Source organism: Paroedura picta, chromosome 1 (genome assembly GCF_049243985.1).
Source record: "Paroedura picta isolate Pp20150507F chromosome 1, Ppicta_v3.0, whole genome shotgun sequence".
Taxonomy (NCBI): domain Eukaryota; kingdom Metazoa; phylum Chordata; class Lepidosauria; order Squamata; family Gekkonidae; genus Paroedura; species Paroedura picta.
The window spans coordinates 47,288,258-47,311,122 of NC_135369.1; the positions used below are offsets into that span (position 1 = coordinate 47,288,258).

Below are 22,865 nucleotides of genomic sequence, written 5' to 3' on the forward strand. Positions count from 1 at the left end.
TCAGATATACTACTACAAACTGCTTTAAAATTTTGTGTAAGTTTGTGATGGTAGACTCGTCATGAACTTCAATTCCAAACTATGAACAGGGAATTCATGATGAATTTTGCTCAGTGGTCTGGTTTGTTCCCATCCCTATTCCTGCATTCATTTATTTATGCTTTTGTCTTAGTAGTTGACTTCCTATACTATCGAAAACGGGTTGATGGTGAAAGGACTGCAGCTCAGTGGTAAAACACCATGCTTTGCCTTTGGAAGGTTGTAGGTTTGAAACCTAGAAAGTATCAAAATGATTGCAGACCGCAAATGTTGGGAAGAACCAAACACGCACTACAGGGAACTCTACAGGTTTTCTCAACACATGTGAAGCAGAATTAGATTGGATCTGAATGAGCTGCAGCTGTAGTGAACCATTGAGAGATAAATATGGTCAGTCGTATGTAAATTACTTCCTGTTCTTACTGCATCAGACCCAGCCAAGCCTTACTGTTTCAGATACAATCTTATATTTGTGAGCTGCACACTGCAGCGAAAATCTGAAAATGCCCCTGGAATCCATACATTGAAATGAAATGCTATGGGAAGTAGATGTCTATTATTTATTCATTTTACTTGGCTACATCACTTATGAAATGGTTTTACCTGTGGCTGTTTATGTAGTAATTAGGGTTCTAGATTTATTTACTCTTGGCACTTTATGTGTGTGGGAGGTACAGCCAGTTTTGATCAACAAATTAAATTTGGCGTTCCTTTGTGAAATTACTTTTCTTTAGTATCAGCAAGTTACCACTAATGGTTTCAGAGAGTAGCCGTGTTGGTTTACATTCTTCAGGCTTTGAGAAACCCCAGAAGTGGCCCAATCGTCGGAAGCAGAGCTGTGTACATGGCCACCCAGGGCCCCTGTTCTTCCCACCCTCCCAGGCCCATCACTGGACATTTTGGGAGGCAGAGGGCAAGTTAACATGACCACATATGGTCATAAGGTAAAGGTAAAGATATCCCCTGTGCAAGCACTGGGTAATGTCTGACCCTTGGGGTGATGCCCTCTAGCGTTCTCATGGCAGACTCAATACAGGGTGGTTTGCCATTCCCTTTCCCAGTCATTACTGTTTACCCCCCAGCAAGCTGGGTACTCATTTTACTGACCTCGGAAGGATGGAAGGCTGAGTCAACCTTGAGCTGGCTGCTGGGATTGAACTTCCAGCCTCATGGGCAGAGCTTCCAGACAACATTTCTGCTGCCTTACCACTCTGCGCCACAAGAGGCTCTTACATACGGTCATATCACCCAATAAATGGTATATATATGAAACCCTTTCAGGAAACCCAGGTTGAGAATGCCTGCATTAGAAACTGACAAGATTTTTGGGGTACAAGCTTTTAGAAATCAAAGTTCCCTTTGTCAGATGCCTTTTCGGTTGTCAGATGAAGGGAGCACTGACTGTCAAAAACTCATATCCTGAAAGTCTTGTTGTTCTCTGAGGTACTACTGGACTCAAAACTAGCTGTTATCAGCGGTGCTATAGCTATAGCAAAAATTAATTCCTGAGAGAGATTGAATTAATATAGTATGCAAAGTTTTAAGATAGATTAATGTGGTTGGTTAACAACCACCATGCAAGGAAAAAAGATGTTATTTTCTTGGCTTTGGACTGAAAATGTTGCTTAAAGCATTCTCTCTCTCTTTCTCTCTCTCTCTCTTTCTCTCATCCCCCACCCCTTCTCACCCCCCAAGAGCACTGTCAGTATACTTCAGTTCTTGTTGGCAAAAATGTTAAATTGTGTGGTGGCTTTGTCATGTCAAATATGCCGCACTTGGTGGAATGAGACTACCAAACTGATACTAAATCACCCCTTTTGTGAGGTGCCCTGAGCAATCTAGATGCTAAGAAAGTCTCTGTGCTGAAATGTCTGCACTGTATGCCAGAGATGCGGAGGTGAAAAGTATGTGCATGAAATCTGGTTTGCCACCTAACCCCTCCCCATCCCTCCAGCTGTAAAATTTTACATGGGGTTCCTGCCTGACAGCACAATATGCTGTTGTCATGCCAGATGTTGCATTCATGTTTAATTCCTAATTGATGACCTAAAAGGTTTTGTCTCCGCTTGATAGGAAAAGTTCTTCAGGTTATTATTTTCAAAATAAATTGAAACAGACTCAAATAAAAGTCAAAATACTGTGTATCACTTTTTTAAAAAACATAGTAGTATATAAAAGTTTAATGTCTGACTTCACAAGATTCTCTTCACACATCTAGACTTCAGATGTCTTGTTTTGACAACAGTATTTTAAAGATTATGAATTTTCTTTGATATTTATCCGGACCAATCTTGAAAAGAAACTATTGAAAAAAAGAACTCACTGCCCTCATCCTTATTTTGACTTCGTTTTTTTTTCCTGGAGAAAAGAGGGAAAAATTATTAGAAAGGTACTGTGAATAAAACACTTTATTCAGACTTGTCATAAGCAATTTTAAAAGGGGTAGATGTGTGTTTGTTTTACTATGCTCCAAGAAATTAATTTAAACTTCTTTTCAGATTATTTTTGTTCTTTAAATTTTTGCAATGTTTCATTTATAATTTAACTGTTTTAAAACATTTAAAATGAACACTTTTGTTACCCTGGGGAATGAGTTACTGCAGTGGTATTGCTCTTTAATTTATTTCCCCCTCATCAGTTCTTATAGTTAATGCTTTGTATATAGCTTTACATTTCATGAGTTTCCCTGCCTTTTGGACTTTCTTTTCATAGTTCTGTTGAACTAGCTCTGTGCTGGAGCTGCTTTGGCCAAGAGTAATTGATTTTAATGATTGTATGAGCAGCTTCCTTGGGCTTGAGATGTTGATATTTTTCAAGGAGAAACTTTTGGCCTGAAGGATGTTGTACTTTGCAATTCTATACATGTGAATAGGCAAGATGAATGTGCGAGAAATCATTTGGACTCTGGAAGCAGTTTGTGCATCAAGTGAGTCAGGGAAGGCAGAAAAGATAAGCATGGTCAGGCAACCGCCAAGGCTTCATGACCTTTGAAGAGGTCCAGAGAGCATTTAAATAGCGGGAAACAGACAGCTCCCTCTCCCTAGGTGGGGCATTGGATACCATTGCAAAGATTAGGCCTACCCATTCCTCTTCCCTCCACTAAGGGAGGTAATAGCGCATCCTCTCCGGTCTCCCATGTTAGATAGCCAGGAGTCACAGAGGAATGGCTGCTGAGTGAGTAGTGGTGGCTGAGTGGGACAGACCACCCAGCAGAAGACAGCAAGTAAGAGCGTGGCAGCTGTGAAATGCAATGGCGATTAGGAGACGGCCGTAGTGGAAGTGCTGTCAAGTCAAAGCCGATTTATGGGTTTGTTACCCACATAGGGTTTTCAAGGTAAGAAATGTTCAGAGGTGATTTGCCATTGCCTGTCTCTGCATTGTAACCCTGGCATTTCTTGAAGGTCTCCCATAGAAATACTAGGCAGAATCAACCCTGCTTAACTTCTGAGATCTGATGAGATAAGGATAGCCAAAGCGAGCCTGGTCATGGTAGCTTTTGACATTTGCTTTTTGTGTGTCAGGTCCAAGGCTGGGAGAGGTCACAAGTGACCACTTTTTCCCAAAGGTCCCCCAAAACCTGAAACATGCCATGTTAACAGCAATTAGTTCCTCTTTGTGACAATAGCATACCATTCATTCATTCATTCATTCATTCATTCATTCATTCATTCATTTATTTATTTATTTATTTATTTATTTATTTATTTATTTATTTTCTTAGATTTTTATACCGCCCTCCCATATAGCTCAGAGTGGTTTACATGAAACTCTGTGGGGTATTACATATGTAGAACATCAAAACATATATCGTAGTCATAACGTAACACAATAACAGTTCCAATGGGGGTTCTAAGATCAACAGAATTTACAGCAGTTAGACTAAAAATGAAAGACACTGTTTTAGCTCTGGTAAAAGAGAAACTTCTGTGTTAGGGGGGTATTTTTGGCTTATGGCCATGTGCCTATTAAAAAATTATGGCCATTCTTAATTGATACTGAAAACAGCATGTGCACTAGTAAAACATTAATATGGGATGGCTTCCCAAGTACCCTCAGTATTTCTCATTGCCTTGTATGAATGACATGATTGATAGGATTCTGTAGTGTTAAAAAAGTTAAGTTATTGATTGTCCCTGTTTTTTATTTGCTGGATCTTTTGATAACAGCAACAGTCTGCTGCAGTGAGGCAGCAAGACTTCTTGCAGATAGAGAATATAAGCTGTTAACAGCAAAGGGGGGGATCAAGTCTATAAGCCCTCCATTTCCCTTCACGGTGGAGGGTAGAAATTATTGGCTTCGGAGGGAAGAGTCAAGCCTGATGACATATAAAAATGAATTAAAAAATTATTTTAGAAGAAAAGAGATAAGATTGAATAGAATTGGAATTCACTAAAAAGTCATAAAGGTGGGAATTTACATATGATATTTTGTACGTTTATTTTTGAAGTTGTTTTGAATTAAAAGATAACCATAAATGATTGATTAATAAGTAGCTTTATCATTCTGCAGTGCGTGAGTCTATCTTGTTCTTCATTTGTATGCAGTATTTGCATTACGTTTCCCCCCATCTCTTTGTTCTTAATCTTCTTTCTTTCCCCACATCCCCATCCCTCCCCTTTGTCTTTGGTCAGATACTACTGTTTTAATTTTTCCCAAAAGGCTGTTCTTCATCCCTAGAACTGGAGTTCCAGTTGATAATTATGTGAGCAGTTATTATAGGGAAAGCATTCCTCTTGTAAGCTGTAGTGTTTGCACTGATTAACCTTTTGTGATTTTGACAAGAAAGGCATATGCGAAAGCCTTTGAATTCACAACTTTTCAGTTATAGAAGCCAGCAGATCAGATGTCACCTGTGTAGTTCTTTCTAAGCCAAGCCTGCAAGCTGCCATTGTAGATGTATGTTAAAACTTGTAGTAAAGGATGTGAAGACTCGTGCATGAACAAGCCATGAACTTAATGTTAAGTACATGTCTTTATCAGAAGATGGGGATATAGACCTTTGAATGTGAAGTGACATACTGCATTCTGTGTTCATGTGGTTTGTGATTTTGGAGGCATCTCAGGTAAACAATTAAGTATAAAGTTTGTTGTCTGTTCTTGGAGTATCAATATCTTTTAGAGATGCTTTTTATTAGTAGTGTGACCATTAGTGGTGTGTCTGGGGCAGTGTATGCTAAATTTAATTTCACTTGGTAATGCTGTAAGATTTTATTACTAATTCAGTTATAATTGAGGTCTAGGTATGTAGGTTATATGTTGACTCCTTATTTAATAAAGCATGGATATTTAGAAACCATTTTTAAAGTATTTATTTAAAAATATTTTCTACCTTGCAGAACTCAAGGTGAACTGATTAAAAAAAAACACATAAAACAATTTAACATCTCCAGTTAGGACTGTTAATAAATAAAAACTAAATTAGTCAATTGCAGTCGTACAAGTAAGGTCAGAGTACTTTGTAGTGGAACAGTTTCTAGGCTAGCTTGTGTCTCCAAGATATTATTGCTTTCTTCCTAACTTCCTGTACAATCTTGCCTTTAGAGCCAAAGAAATTGGTTGTGTGCTTTCAGACGCTGCTAGAATTCCAAGCCCAAACCTTAGCTGCCTCATCATTTAGAACAGTATACCTGTACTCTAACCTCTTTCCCCACAGTCGACATTGTTCTTTCTCTCTCTGATCTTCTGCTCTTTTATTTTACTCCATTCAAGCACACTGCACACCATTCTGCCTACTTAATATCGTCTTCTCTTATTCTATTCAAGTTGCTTTGTGTGGGTAGTAGACGTGAGCATATAACTGTATCTTTGTCAAATTTATTCTAGTCTAATTCTGCTTCCTCCTACACATCCTATTATACTTGTCTGATTCATCTGAGATACAATCTTAACGATCACGCCTTCTCCAGTTCAGAACAGTGGCATGTAGCGTGGCAGATGTGGCAGCTGCATATTGGTTCATCACATAACCACTAGAGTAAAAGTGCAGGGAAGCAGTTAACATGTCGAACTGGAACAGTGCCCATGCTACCTGAACATGTGATTTATCTGATTTACTGTAGGTATAACTTCATGATGAACATGTTCTTGAAACATTCATAAGCTGTGTAAACTGTCACTTGGTACATCATGCATTTGCTGTTTATTGCACACTGAGACCACCTCACAAAGCAGCTTTGCGGTTCCTTAGGCGGTGTGATGGTAAAGTCTACTTTCCTTAAGCTTCAAGGCTGCTCTTGCATCAGCCTATTTATTTATTTGTTTGTTTATTATATTTATATACCACCCTCCCTTTTGGCTCAGAGCAGTTTACATTAGAACTCTCATTAATGATACATACAGTAAACATCTTGACTTAAATATATAACACCTTTAACAAGAACTTGCATTGAATAAAGCAATTAATATTTTATCATTCAACATTCAGTACTTAACTGAATGCTTTGGGCTGATCCTGCGTTGAGCAGGGGGTTAGACTAGATGGCCTGTATGGCCCCTTCCAACTCTATGATTCTATGATTCTAACAACTCAGTTTTTTACTGTACCGTGGCTCCATTTTTCAACTGTGGATGCAGTTGACAGTGAGAGGGGCCCCGGGCTCTGGTTTGTTTCACTTGTCTTGATGGTTTGTTTCACTTGTCTTGGCCGAAAGCCTGGTGGAAGAACTCCCTTTTGTAGGCCCCGTGGAATTGTTAGCTCTGGTCGTGCCCTGATGTCAAGCTTCAATGGCAAGCGTGCTTGCCTGGGGCCAGAGATCACCAGTATGTTGGTATTGATAGAGCGTAGTACGCTTGGGGGGCATAGGTAGAGAGGCAATTTCTCAAATATTTAGAGCCTTAAAGGTGATTACCAGAACCTTAAGCCTGATTTGGTCATCAGCAATTTTCCACAGGGTCATTGTTGGGTGCCATAAGTAAATTATGCCAGGGGGAAGAGAAGTTCAACTCCCTTGAGTGTATATAATCTTATTTATTTTAGAAGAATAATAAGAAGAGTTGGTTCTTATATGCCACTTTTCTCTACCAGAAGGAGTCTCAAAGCGGCTTACAATCACCTTCCCTTTCCTCTCCCCACAACAGATACCCTGTGAAGTAGGCGAGGCTGAGAGAGCCCTGATATCACTGCTCAGTCAGAATAGCTCTATCAGTGCTGTATTGAGCCCAAGGTCACCCGGATGGCTGCATGTGGGGGAGTGGGGAATCAAACCTGGCTTGCCAGATAAGAAGTCCATGCTCATAACCATTACACCAAGCTGGCTCCTGCAGTATGTATAGTCTATATTTTATTGAGACTGATTGCATTATATGTTTATTCCTTAGCATTATATCAGAGAATACATGTGTATGGACAGGTATTGATCTTGTCCATTTGCAGAGTGGGACCTGTAGAAAGCCTTGACTGAGGCTGAAAATGGATTACACAGTAAGTCAATAAATCAGCATGAAGAGACATCTGATAAGGAATGTAGTACAAGTTTGATTCTGCGCTTCCCCACATGCAACCAGCTAGGTGACCTTGGGCTTACCACAGCACTGATAAAGCTGTTTGGATCGAGCAGTAATATCAGCCTCACCACCTCATAGGGAGTCTGTTGTGGGGAGAGGAAAGGGTAAGCCACTTTGAGACTCCTTCGGGTAGAGAAAAGCAGCATATAAGAACCAACTCTTCTTCTTCTTCTTCTTCTTGGCACTGGTATTCAGAGGTTCGTGCCTTTAAATGTGGAGGTTCCCTTCAGTCACCCTGGCTGGTAGCCACTAATTTCCAAGATGTCGGACTTGGATCTGAGGGGGCCTCAATGTATTGATTGGCAGTAATTAACATTGATGTATGTCAAAGTCAGGAAAAGCAAACAATGTATACAGAAATACAATAAAATCGGAGTCCAGTAGCACCTTTAAGACCAACAAAGATTTATTCAAAGCATGAGCTTTCGAGTGCAAACACTCTTCCTCCGACTATCACTCGAAAGCTCACACCTTGAAAAAATCTTTGTTGGTCTTAAATATGCTAATGAACTCTGATTTTATTGTTCTACTTCAGACCAACTCAGCTACCCATTTGAATGTATACAGGATGTAATTCCTGTCAACAATCATAGCAGGTGAGTGAGACGAGCTTAGCCAGCAGGTGCTTGAACATCTCTGGCTTTCTGTGTGTACACTGTGGTATGGACCAGAATAACTGCATCAGTATACTGGAACTTTTTCAGACATGCCCTGATTATGTATCTTTCTGTGTAACAGCAAGGTATATGATCCAAGGAGACTCTTGAATCTCTTAGGCCAGCTGTCCCAACCCCCGGGCCTGAGACCGGTACTGGTCCGTGGATTAGTCAGTACCGGGCCGCAGCTCCTCCTCGTCCTCCTCCCCGGCAGCTGCCTCGGGGGCTGCCCTGCCACTCTGCTGCTGGCTCACCTTTAGTGCTCTCCGGCAGCTGCCATGGCTGGGGCTCTCCCTCGGTGTGGCACTGCGCAGCTGCTGCTGGCAGCGCTCCCCCAGTGGGTGGCAGGAAGTCAGGGACGCTGGCGGGAAAGCAAGCGGAGCAGAGGCTCAGGCGGTGGTGGCGACATCCCTCGGCAAAAGACTATCCCCCCCCCCGGGCCTCGTTTAAATTGTCAAGCGTTGACCAGTCCCCACTAAGACAGTGGGGACCACTGTCTTAGGCAACATTTGAAGCCTGGCATTCCTCTCTCTTGCATATTCAAAGCCTGCCAACAGCATATGGGGGTGGAGGACTGCCAGATTTAAGTTGGGAAACTCCTGGATATTTGGGGATTGCGGCTGGGGAGGACAGTGGAGTATAATGCCAAAAAGCCCATCTACCAAAGTCACTGTTAATATTCTGTTTTAATTTCATTCAATACAGGAACAAAAATGATATGCTTAAAACATTTTTTAATTTTAGATTTATTATTGAAGTCACTGAAGAAAATGAAATATTTGTCCCTAAGTACAAACCAGTTTGTATTGTGATGGGTTTGCACTTTACATGTGGCTGAAAAAAGCCTAGCAACAGTTTGCGGACCCCTAGGAATAACTTTCACCAATTGTTTTGCCCCCGCATTTACTATTCAGAGGTACATTGCCTTTCACTGCAGAGATTCTACTGAAATATTTGTTTGGCTTTATGTGTATGTATGGGATAAACACATATCATCAAATCAAAAACTATATATAACATACTACACAAAGGAGACTTGCAGACAGAAATTTCATCCTGTGCAATGTGATCTTCAGTCCAATGTAATTAATGTCTTTCCCTTTCATTTCCTCATTCTTTTCTGTTAACTAATTAGAAATTTGTTCTCCTGTTGATAACGGTTTGTGCCTAGACTTGTGTTAACTGTAGTTTAAAATAAGTTAATCTTTATGTCTTGTAAGGTTGGGAATGAAACCCATGTGTGACATATATGGAGGAATATCAAGATAAAAATGTAATACATGGAACTTGGTTATGAAACAAGTTATGTGATGGTCTTGCAGGATTCACTGAGCTCTCATGGCTTTGAACTAGTAGATTTCTGCTCTCACCCCACCTCTTTTGCTTAGCTGGCTGCACTCACATTTCATCCATTCTGAAGTGCATTTTGTTCTACTTGAGACATTTCCCCCCTTTTGATTAATCTCCAAAGTCATCCTCTTCTACATACCTGGAGAATCCGAAAGGTATGTGAAGGTCCATACCTTGTCTGTGAGGGGCCTGCTTCTGCTATGTTTGTCAGCTCTACAGGGCACCTGCTAGTCTGCTATTAGTGTTGAGAATGGTTAGAAAATGGCTGTCACCAAGAAGTGACTTTTGCTTGCTAGCACAACGATTTTGAAATATTCGCCTTGAGAAGAGATGAATATTACGTTGCCCTGAATCAAAGTACAGATATTTGAGAACTTATGGTGAGGTATTGGGAGAGGGGTATAAATATAGAATTTCCAGGTCTAAGAAAGAATTGGGGTGTCAGTAAAAGCTTTTCTGTCTTCTACTACTTTTGAACGCATCACCATTCACCACTGTTCACATTGTATGTATGTGTTGTGTGTAGTGGACTGACATGCTAAAACTGGATATAATAATGTATATGAAGTATATTATGAAACTTTATTTTGAAGCTATCAGCTCCCCTAATTGTTTCAACTCAAATGAAAATTGGTTTTATACAAGAGTGCAATGTTTATTATGAAAAATCAACAATGGGTGGTTTCAAGATTGGGGAAGTGTAACAAGAATTCATATTTTAAATTAATTTACCTAATTTTAATTACTGCACAACATTGTATTAATTAATTCAGTGAAAATAGCCGTATGTGTTCTTATATCTTTTTAAACATTTCAAGGTCGTTTTTAGAAAGCTTTGCATGAACTTGTACACAATGCAATATACAGTTTCATCTATTCATACAACTGGCTTTGACTAATTAAAGTTGGTTTCACTAGTGATCTAATAGAGTCGGTCAATGCATGATTACTGCAGTATCTTGTTCTCTGAAGCTGTTGTTCTTTTTTTAAAGTGCCTAGTTATATTTTTTCTGTTTACAAGGCTGACAACAAAGAGATCAACTATTATTTCAAAGTGCATTGATGAGTTTACATTACATGCATCTGTAATAGATTATTCTGCAAATCTTAATTGGGGTCATTTTTCATGCAACAAAAGACAAAATGAAAGTTAGGAACACTAAAAAAAGCACTGTGGAAGTACTTACATTAGTCCTGCGTTTCACAGAACACCATTTTTTCTCTGTTTCTTTTCCCCCCAGTTTCCATAGCTCGACGTGTACAAGACCCATTAGCTGAGCTAGTGAAAATTGAGCCCAAACACATTGGAGTTGGAATGTACCAGGTAAGGCATTGCAGATCATTTTAATCTATGCATAATCCAACATGATATGAAGCAACACTGAAACTTTGCTTGGTAATTAAGTGTCAACTAGTTATATGTCTGCTTTAAAAGATTTCTGGAATGGTAATAAATAGTTATAAGTCCTTGTGCAGGTTTTTTCTTTAAAAACTCTCTGGCTTTAACGATTGCGACTGAGACTTAGCAATGGCTGTAGCCAGATTTATTGTCTATTAAAAACATCAGATCAGGCTGGTAACTTGATCTGTAAAGCCTTCTCCCTTTCACATAGCTACAACAATGTGGGTTTTTAAGCTCTCTTGGGGAAATGCTATGAGATATCGATTCTCCACTCTGAGGCTGTTGGACTGTGCCCTTGTCTTTCTCCAGCTACTATTTGCAAACGTGTTTATTTCACAAACTTTTAACTGATGAAATGCACAGATTCGTCACTTTGCATATACTGGGATTGTCAAGTGATATTGAAATTGGGAAAAATATTAAATTGGTTATAATTGTATGTAACCATGTATGACTGCTATCTGAAATGGGTGGAATCCTTTGTATTAAACCAGCTACTAAAATGTACATTGAAAGCACTTTTACACAATAGGAAGGAAGCTGTAGCGTAGTAGTGAAATGTTGTACTGAGCAAACATAGTTTGTGGTCTCATTCAAGTCATGTAGATGTACTGCAGAATAATATGCAAGGTTCTCACTTAACTAGGAAGCACATAAAAATGTCTTTTTGAGATCACTCTTTTTAGCAAAGCGGAGAGAGTTTTACTTTCTAAAAAAATAGTTTTAAAACTTTGTTATTGAAAATGACCAAATTAAACTAGCAGAGTTTCTTGTGCTGAATTCATGATTCACATGAACATACCTAAGATCAAGACAATAAAGACTCTTTGCATATGGGATGTGCTACTGCTACCACTATCTAGAACATTGACAAGAGTCCCTTGAGAGCATTATTGATGTTTTAAAAGCTGTAAAGGCCTGTTGGGGAGCTAAGGTGCTGAAAGAATAACTCTGGGGTGGACAAGATGACAAATGTGTCATACCAGTTCTTCAGTGATATTGTGGAACAGATAATACCTTTAGGTAGCAAAACCCTTTTGTCACAAGATTTTAAGTGAAAAATATCACCCCAGAAGGTATAAGATAGATGCTCATTGAAGTAAAGGAATTTGGAATCACAAAAGCATTCAGTGCCACTTTAGGAGACAAATTGCATGACTTGTATGTCAAAAGATTTATTATCCTTGGGCAACAGCACAAGGCTCAGGGAAGAGGATGAAATCATTATGACTTTCTTTCTTTAAGGGCAACTCATTGTTTTCAGCCAAAAAGTTGGAGGAAGAGAAAGGCTTCTCAATACGTCCACCTGGGAGTACAAACAAAAACTCTTAGATTAATTTATTTTATTAACAAAACAACCCACCTTTCTGCACGCAGTTGATGGTGGACTTAATGTACTGGTAAACACATGGTGCTGCCTTCTATTGAGTAAGACTGTTGGTCTGTTGAAGTCAGATGTACAGCAACTTTCCAGTCTCTCAGTCAGAGGGTTTTCTCATCACCTACTATCTGATAATCTCAATAGGAAATGGCAGGGATTAAATTTGAGACATTCTGCATGTAAAGCGGGTGCTCCCTCACTGGGCCCTAACCCTGCTTCATGGCTGCAATTCACTGGACCCCGCTTATGGGTAGAATCCATTGGAGTATCCCCCACAAAGAACAGGGCCACAAACACATTTTGACCCTGCCATTTTGAGTCTGAGTCTTACATGTCCTTGTCCGATGTTCTAATCATTATACAGCACAGTCTTGGGGTGGGGGAGAGGCTTCTTCTAGTGGAAACCTAGTGGTGACTTTGAGCTATGACTTAAATTTGACACGAAAGGTACAGTTCTCTGGAGTTTTTGAAGGGGGGTTTCCCAGTTTGTGCCCCCTGTTGTTTCTTACGGTCAATCTGTTTACTATAGAAATCTTACATTTAAAACCTAGGTAAAATGAGAAAGAATCATTATTCTTTCCCATCATTATTTTGACATTATGCTTTAATGTCTCAGAATCTAGAAGTTTCCTTTTTACAAAAGCCTAAATGTTGAGCTTCCCAAGATGCTGAAATCTGTGCCTGTAACCAAAGGGAGGTTATAAAATGCCATAGGGAGGTTATAAAATGATAGTGAACTACCAGTATCCCCAACGGGTTACTATTTTAGATTTTTTTAAGTATATTAATGTAATACATTTGGATGCTTTTGATTCAAATGGGAGATAGTGCTCATCAAAAGAACCTCCCCGTTAGACTTGTGCGGGCTTTCTTTGTGCCATGACAGCTTCTCGAAATGTGAGCAACATTAGAGACCTGCAATGCCGCTCCTCCCTCTGCCAGAACTGTTGTCCCAGTTTCTGGGACAGCAAGTGCAGATGTGGGCAGCAACATAGCACGGCTCCTTTCTTGTGATGTGACCTGAGGCTTCTGACATTACCTTGGTGGCCTGGGAAAAAGCTGCCCTGCCGCTGTTCCCATGCCTCAAATGCAAGATCCCTCATAGGCACCATTTTAAAGTTGCCTTGGTACAGTTTATTGACCAGCTGTATTTGTAAACAACTTGAAAATCCCTTCAGTAACACATTCCTCTTTTGTTCCACACTCTGAAATCCTCTCAGTACATTTGGGAAATTAACATCCTTTAAGCATTGGAGAGATAATGTGGATAGTTTTTGAAACCCCAGAAGGGAAGCATACTTCATTCCAGATGTAACTGCAGCTTTTTGTGTCAAATAAAATCTGTGAATAATGCTTTTATATGTAGGCTTTTTAAGGGAAAACATTTGAACTAATTTATCCCCGCTAGTTTCCATGTATTGCTCCAGGGTCCTGATCAAAGAAGAGTTTCATACAGTATCATTGGAATAGCTAATGTGAAGTTTAAATACAGTGTGGGTAATGCTATGCCATCCCCTGTTGCCCTCTTTCTGGCCTTCCGCCCTTCTCTTGGTAGTTAAACGTGCAGTTTTCTATTTTCAAGAATTGTGTGCTGGGCTATTTTACCATTCCAAAATGAAACTGGATACTATACAGGCAAGCATGTTGATATCTTAAAAAAAAAATCAAGATTGACAGAAATGGGCTTGAGATCACTTTCTTAAAATAACCTATTGAAAGTTTAGGGGGCTGTTGTTTCTGTAAGGGTTGCTTCCCCCTTAATTGTCAGTGGGAGATTTCCTTTATTATCTTCTCATGTCCTGCCTTCAATTGCCATCATGTGAATATAGCCTCCGTTCAGAGTTTTTGCACTGATTTTTTTCGACATTTAGTTCTATGAATAAACCCAGTAAATCATAGTAGGGGCTTCACGGTTGGATCCCAGTGGAAAGCCAAGAGTTGTTCTCTCCTGATGTGTGGGGTGGAAATGTTCTTGTCCCATCAGCTGGTGATAGTCATGAATGTAGGCAGGCTTTGTTAGATGAAAATCTCAGAAACCTTCTCAAAGAATATTACAGCATCATACGACAAGCAACATATAATTGCCCTGCACAATGAGGTAAGGGGAAAGGGGACATTTTCCCTCCCTTACCATTCCTCATGGGCACTGAACTTGAAATGGTTTTTTTCCAGGAAACTTTTATAAAGTTGAATAGAATTCAGTGTTTTGTTATTATTTGTCAGCGAGCAACAAATGACTGGCATGAAGAAGAAGAGTTGGTTCTTATATGCTGCTTTTCTCTACCAGAAGGAGTCTCAAAGCGGCTGACAATCACCTTTCCCTTCCTCTCCCCACAACAGACACCCTGTGAGTAAGGTGAGGCTGAGGGAGCCCTGATATTACTGCTCCATCAGAACAGCTTTATCAGTGCTGTGGCGAGCCCAGGGTCTCCCAGCTGGCTGCATGTGAGGGAGCACGGAATCAAACTCAGCTTGTCAGATTAGAAATCTGCGCTTCTAACCGCTATACCAAGGGAGAATACATGTGGGAGACTTACTAGTAAAAATTTCCATGGGGATGTCTTGTCTTGTATGTAATGTTTAACAACACATTTGGTCTTGCTTTTCTGTCCAGCCGTATTTTGTAACTTCTACCATGCCTTCCTCTGACTAGTTTCTCTTTTGTACATTACCCCTTTCATGCAGGAGACAGCAGTAGTATTTGTCTCCTGCAAAAACCCAGTAAGGTAAATGTAAAGTGCAAGGACTGAGTCATATCTGACACTTGGGTGATGCCCTCTAGCGTTTTCATGGCAGACTCAATACGGGGTGGTTTGCCAGTGCCTTCCCCAGTCATTACTGTTTACCCCTCAGCAAGCTGGGTACTCATTTTACCGACCTCGGAAGGCTGGAAGGCTGAGTCAACCTTGAGCTGGCTGCTGGGATCGAACTCCCAGCCTCATGGGCAGAGCTTCAGACTGAATGTCTGCTGCCTTACCACTCTGCGCCACAAGAGACTCTAAAAAAAAATCCAGTAGGAAAGCATATATTGGACAGTAGGGTGTTAATTAGGTCTTCTAAATTTGGGGGGGGGGGGGACTTTGCTAGTATGGGTTTGTATCATCCTTGTGCATATGTGATTGATTCTTTCCAAGCTCAGAATAGGTTGCTATCCTCCCTCCCATGGCCTGCCCCTCCTTATGCTTACAGGCTGGTCAGGCATGGGGAAAGATGAGTAGCTGCTGTTGCAAACAGGATAATTGGACTCTAGTGGACTGTGCACAGCCTCAGGGGGATCTGTGGAGGAGAAAGATCTTGCTAAACAGCTGATCCCGAGGGTGCCACCTGGATCTAGGTGGTTCAGCCCTCCTCATTTTGTTATATCTGTTGGCCGCATTTGATGCCATCAGCCACAAGTTGTTGGTCTACCACCTTGCCAGAATGGGGATATGGGGCACAGTCTTGTGCTGGATACGCTCCTTTCTCCAGGACCAGACACAGAGGTTCACAGTGGTCTCCTCTACTCTTTGTAACATCTTTATGCATCCTTCAGTCCAACTGGTCCAACTGGTCTGGAGTTATGGGCTGGCTTGCCATCAGTACGCTGACGACACCAAGCTCTGTCTCCTTATGGACAGTCACCCCGATCTCCCCCCCAGAACCATTTGCCAGATGCCTGGAGCTGTGACTGGGTGGCTTGAGCAGAGTCGCCTGAGACTCAACCCCTCTAAGACGGAGGTCCTGTAGTTGGGAAGGAAGGGATTGGATCAGGCAGCGTCTTTGCCCCCCCTGGTAGGGAAGCAACTGTCTATTGCATCGCAAGCCAGGAATTTGGGGGTGACCTTAGATACCTTGCTAACTACGGCGGCACAGGTCAAGAAGGTAGCTAACCAGGCATGTTTTCATCTTCACCCCTGACATGGAAATTACAGCTGGTACAGAATGTGGCTGCTAGGGTCCTCACAGGAACATCTTGGAGGGCCCACATCCAGCCTGTGTGGAGGCAGCTGCATTGGTTGCCAGTTGTGATCTGGATTAGGTTCAAGGTCTTGGTGTTGACCTTTAGGGCCCTTCACGGTCTGGGACCCACATACCTGAGGGACCGTCTTTTGCTGTATTTCCCTTGCAGGGCCTTGCACTCCTCAGGCACCAACTTGTTGATTGTTCCTGGCCCAAGGGATGCCCACCTGGTCTTGACCAGGACCATGTCCTTTTCGATCCTGGCCCCTGCTTGGTGGAATGAGCTCCTGGAGGAGCTGTGGGCCCTCGGAAAGCTTACCGCTTTCCGTAGGGCTTGCAAAATGGAGCTATTCTACCAGGCTTATGGTCAGGGCCAGTCCTAGAGCAGGTGGTATGGATCCCCCTTGGCATTGGCACCTGCATATCTTGGTGCCAAACATCTTTGCTTCCCCCCCCCCCCCCAATGCCGCCCTTGTAAGGGCTTTTCTGTTTTAAGGAGGGCTATGGTTTTCTAGCAATCTGCTGAGGTTTTGTTGTACTGTAGTAATTGGGGTTTTAACACGGTTTTATTATATGGATTGTTTTGTGTGACTAGCCATGAGCCAGTTTTCGAGAGTGGCGGACTATAAAATGTTAGCCTCACATCTGCCCTCCTTGGCCATCTTGGACCAGATCAGCAGACCCCAAGCCTGTCTGCTGCCCTCCCTGCACAGCTGCCAAACAGCTGGTCCCCAGAGTGGTTTGTCTCCCAGCAGGATCAGCTTGTCTGATACATGATTCATCCAAATCAATTTGAGTTTCCCAAATTGGCCAAACTTCAATTGATATATTGAAACAAGTGGTCTGTTTGATTTGAGTTTTACCGATTTAGGAAAACTCAAATCCAAGAAGTATTGAATTATTGAAAGCGTTATTCCTGTTTGGAATACTTTTGAAAATCCTGCAAAAATTAGTGAATGGGGACCCTATTTCCCCCCTCTCTCTGTGGGAGCTGCTTTCACAGAACTGAGCCCAGTTAGCTGTAGGTGGAAGAAACAAAAGTGATCTGCTGTGCCTAAATCTTTGCGATATTCATACACATACCACAACCACAGCCCAGAGAGAAGTTGCTTCCTCACAAAAGTGGGGTTTTGTGGGTGATTTATTTATTCAACAAATTTATATACTGCCTCTTCAGGGACCTGTTGAGGGAGTGGTGATGGGACATTAGGATTGTTCTTCTTGCCTATGTTATGTTCCTGTTATATTTATACATTTATATTTCTACAGTAAGTATTTATTTAATATTTGTTTTAGGTTAATGTAATATCTCTAGGTTTAATGTGTGGTTACATTTAAGTGTGCCATCTTTAAAAAGTGACACATAAGTACACATACAAATAGTTGCTACATAAAGTGAAAAATGATAGAAAGTAGATTAATTCATTCCAGGTATATTATAGAAAAACAAAGGTGAAACTTTGTTTCAATGGGTAGCAAAAGAAAAGACAGGACAACTAAGATCTTTTTTAAATGTAGAAGGACCACACCAAGAGATATATTTTTACTTTCCCAAATATGAACATTTGGGAATCCCAACATTAGAGATGAAGCCTTCTAAAATTGGGAAAATCTTGTAAGCACATAAAAACCATTTTTTACCTAAATCCATATCTAGGACTATTTCAAATTCATTGAATATGTATATGTGAGGATACTTTCACAAGTGTGAATACTGCTCTGTAGGTTCACTTACACACACAGAGAGAGAGAGAGAAACTGTTGCTTTTAAATTAATTAATTTAGAATATTTCTGTGTTGCCTCTCCAGGAAACCTGCCTGAGGCAGCCTATGAAATAAAACATAATAAAAACAACAAACATTAAAAGTTATTAATTAAAATCCTGAGCTAAAAAAACAGCCCCAGCATGAAAAGATTTGATAGTTTTTTTCACAGTTACTTTTAAATTCTATTTTTATTTAATTACATTTATATTCCACCCTCCCTTGAAGCTCAGGATGGTTGATAGTGAAATATAGATCTTGATCCCAGATAATACAAAGCTTGTACCTGAAAGACAAAAACAAGATGTATAAGTGATCTGTTTCCACTCATATACTTACACAAACATATGTGTGTGTGTATTCGTGTGTGTGTGCATGTTTATATTTGAATATATAACAAATTCATATTTTATTTTAGCAGTCATGAACAGTGTATGCCAACTATCTAAAAGTTCTTGTATGTGTAGTTGTGTTTTTCTGCTTTAGTGCTTGGAACTTTTGTTTTATGTATTAGAAAAAACTAGAAAATAATAGCATTCCAGGTTATTTGAAGTACAGTAGAAGGCTGGAGTCTTGAGACAGTTGCCTGCAAAAAGTGATTTTGAGGGATGATGTGCAGTTGAGTGGTGTTTAAATCTCTGAGGTGTGATTATGTCATAACAACTATAACTTCTGGACTTGCTTTATTACTTTTATTAAAACAAATATGTCTGAAGGTGCTTTGTATTTTTTGTGATGAGGGAAATGAGGTGGTTAATTTATGAGGTGAACAGAACTTTCGGCAAGCAGTGTACCATTTACTTAGATATCCGTAAACCACACAGTTTGCAGGGTCTGATTTGTGGGTTTCTGCTGTCAACATTAAAATGTGCAGTTTGTCTACAAAATTGGTGTTTTAAATTTTTATCTTCTAAGGCAGTGGTCCCCAACCTTTTTCAGGCTGGGGACTGGCGGCAGCAGGGAGGGCGATTGCCCAGCTGCGCATGCGCAGCCCTGCTCCACTCTCCCCCCACTCCCACAGTAAGAAGCTTGCCGGGCCGCAAGCTTGCGGCCTGGGAAGTTTCTTACTGCGGGGGGGGGCGGGGAGAGGGAGCTGCGGCCCGGTGCCAGGGCTTTCGCGGCCCGGCACCGGGCCGTAGCCCGGTGGTTGGGGACCACCGCCCAAAGGGTACTCATCCTAGGGTGATAGAAGCATAATAAAGAAGAAGAGTTGGTTTTTATACCATGCTTTTCAATAACTGAAGGAGTCTCAAAGGCCCATTATGCATGGAGTGGAAGGTCTGCATTCGGGGTGGAATGGCGGCGGCTAAAATCACCAGTTATGCACGCTGCAGGTGGCAACCAGGCGCAGAGTCAACATATGCCGCCGAAAAAGCTGCGTTAGCGAGATGTGGAAGAAAGTGGAGCTTCCCGGGACCAGGGCGCAACCAGAAGCGGCTCCGGAGTAGCTGCGTGCATAATGGGATACTCTGGGTTTTGCCACCGTTGCGTCCCGTCCTGTGCGTAAGCGGTTTGCTTTGCTTCTTCCTCTTCCGCGTTCTCCATGCCACCGTTTCAGTGGCCGTGCATAATAGGCCAAAGTGACTTCTAACTGCCTTCCCTTTCTCTCCCCACAACAGACACCCTGTGAGGTAGGTGGGGCTGAGATAACTCATGACAAAATTGCTCTGTGAAAACAGCTCTAACAGGACTGTGACAAGCCCAAGGTCACCCAGCTGGCTGCATGTGGAAGAGCAGGGAATAAAACTTGGCTCGCTAGATTAGTAGCTGCTGTTGTTAACTACTACATCACGCTGACTCTCTCCATGCTGGTGTTTAACATATTGTCTGATAATGGTTTCAAAATACATTTTTGTGTGCAGCAGTGTAAATGACTAATCTGCAGGCCTTTTGCTCCAGTTTGGAACCCAAATTGCCGATGATTATTTCTGATCTGACAGACAATTTAATTGCATATCCTTTTTCCTTTTTGCTGTTTCCCCATGTTATCTCAAACCATCATTGTTCTGATGTTTCCTCCTGGTGCACAGTTCAAGCATGTTTGCTATCTAGAAGATAAGCCACACTTAATAATGTGCCATACGTATTTTTGCACCACCATTACATGTGGCGGTAAAGTTGTTGAAACTTTGTAAAAAAAGGAACATAAAGTTACAGGGTCCTTTGAAAGGAATTTTTAGCATTTATTACTCCATTTACTTCATAATTTTTTGTTCACATGAGAAGATATAAAGAGCCCTACAGGATCAGTCCAGCATCCTGTCTCACACAATTTCCTATTAGTTTCACAGGAAGACTAACAATAGGGCATAGAGGCTGAGGCCTTCCCCCAATGTTGCCTTCTCGATCTGAGATTCAGAGGTTTGATGCCTCTGAATGCGGAGGTTCCTCTCAGTGACCATGGCTAGTAGCCATCTCTGTTGTCAATTCATTCCAGGGCTGAAAAGGCCCCTGCTCTGGTCAAGGCCAAGCTCATTGAGGCTGGGGACTACCAATAAGTTGGAAATCACTGGGTGAAGTGCTGGTCCCTAAGACACAGGGATCAACATTGTCTCTTTCCAAATTTCCTACCAGGCAGACCATATGAGCCATTGATTAGGTAAAGGTGAAGGGTCAACTGCATCATACCTGAAAAGAAAAATTCGAATCCTATTGGCATACACCCAACCAGAGGCATGGTTTACCTTCCATTTGCCATTAAGCATATTCTTTCTGGCTGTGAGTCACACTATGGACCTCTCACCTGTTACCTCACACTCCCGTTTAGCTGTTACGTATACCTGTGGCCCTTGGCCAGTCACTATTCACTTGCATCATACAGTACCACCCCTCAGACCAGTCAAACCCTGGGAATGTCAAACCCTATATCTTGAACTCTGACATATGTCTGTTGAGATCTATCCACACATGACATCCCTTTCCTGAAGATGTGTGATCTTTCCACACCGGATGTCACTTTCCTGGAGGAGACACTTGGTCATCAACTTCATCTTTTTGTTTTTCTGGAACCCATCTCCAGTTCAGGACAGGTGTAGTATATGTTATGTTTTTCCCATGTAGTTAATTTTTCCTCCATAGGACTTAGTGTGTATGTGTTTGCATATTCATAATGACTACAAATAAATACAAATAAATACAAAGGAGCCCATTTATGGGGCGGCAGCGAGTAGTGAAGGCGGGTAGGCGTTCCCCCCCCCTGGGCAGCTCCCTCTTCATTGGGGCCTCGGTCGGGGCCAAGTCCTTTTGGCCGGGGCAAGGCCTCCCCACCCAGCTGCCCACCGCTCCCAAGTTCTTGAATCATAGAATCATAGAGTTGGAAGGGGCCATACAGGCCATCTAGTCCAACCCCCTGCTCAACGCAGGATCAGCCCAAAGCACCCTAAAGCATCCAAGAAAAGTGTGTATCCAACCTTTGTTTGAACACTGCCAGTGAGGGGGAGCTCACCACCTCCTTAGGCAGCCAATTCCACTGCTGAACTACTCTGACTGTGAATTTTCCCCCCTGATATCTAGCCTATATCGTTGTACTTGTAGTTTAAACCCATTACTGTGCGTCCTTTCCTCTGCAGCCAACGGGAACAGCATCCTGCCCTCCTCCAAGTGACAACCTTTCAAATACTTAAAGAGGGCTATCATGTCCCCTCTCAACCTCCTTTTCTCCAGGCTGAACATTCCCAAGGCTGAACATTCATAGAACACTATCAAAATCAAATATAACAGTATAACAATAACAACAACATATCAACTGGAATAATTAGAACGGCACTTCAACAATAACTTGACAGTCCCTCGGTAGGTTCAGTCCTTCAGTCTGGGGGACACCTGTAGGTGTTATGGCTCAGTCGGCCCCACCAAATGCCTGGTTTAAGAGCTCCTTATTGCAGGCTCTGCGGAATTGTGGAAGTTCCAGCAGGGCCCTGATCTCTTCGGGGAGCTCATTCCACCAGGTGGGGGCCAGGACCGAGAAGGCTCTGGCCCTTGTTGAGGCCCGACGTGCCTCTTTAGGGTCAGGGATCTGTATCAACAGGGATGCAATTCCCCATGTCTTTCTTCTGGTAAAAATAACCTGTCGATGCAGTGAAGACTGTTTGCATTCAAATGCTGGCCTGCATTGAGATTCAAATAGGTCTACATAATCTAGATACGTCATTAGGAATATATACAGTACATTCTTCTTAAATTTTCTGCTTTGGGATTAAATTCTGAATTGAAATTTGTTCTTACTTTTTACTTAGAGGCAACCAGATAGAGGCACAATGCCAGGTACAATATCATGATTTGGATTTGAGATATCCTTGAACCTGCAATGTTTGATGTGTCAGTACAGTGGATCATATCATAGACCTAAATGCATCTTGGTCATCTTCATTTTAGTCTGTCAATCTTTATGAACAGTTTTTTGACCAAATGATTTGTAAACATATCACAAAAAGAACATCATGTTAATGTTATTATTCTATTTATACTTTAATGATCTGGGGTAAACTTAATCCTGGCCCTGCTAGGTTTGTATTTGGGCAGGCATATTTCTGTACCTTGAATGAAAGCAGAGTGAGTTGTGTATGTATTCTCACTGTAAATTGTTCTTTCTGGGCAGAAAGTAGCATCTGCCATACAGGAATGTCTTACCACTGAAGCCCCTTTCTTCAGCAGTTCTACATGGCGAAGTTTGTATGTGTCTGTAGTGGTTTGTTTGGAAGGAGAGGTAAATTATGGTTGTCTGCTTTCCTAACATTAAATTGCAATATTTAATTTGAAATAATCATACATTTAGCATCAGGTATTTGTCAGGAAAGAGCCTCTTGTGGCGCAGAGTGGTAAGGCAGCCGTC

At 41.5% G+C, this 22,865-nt stretch overlaps 1 protein-coding gene across 2 annotated transcripts in view; it reads left to right on the plus strand.

Moving 5' to 3' along the window:
- The window catches only part of SRBD1 (S1 RNA binding domain 1), a 215,248-nt gene that overhangs the window by 107,679 nt on the left and 84,704 nt on the right, over positions 1-22,865 (plus strand). For both annotated transcript variants that reach the window (XM_077337219.1, XM_077337210.1), the window contains exon 16: positions 10,790-10,872. In XM_077337219.1, coding sequence (XP_077193334.1) covers positions 10,790-10,872 — 83 coding nt within the window. The remainder of the gene's footprint in view (positions 1-10,789; positions 10,873-22,865) is intronic.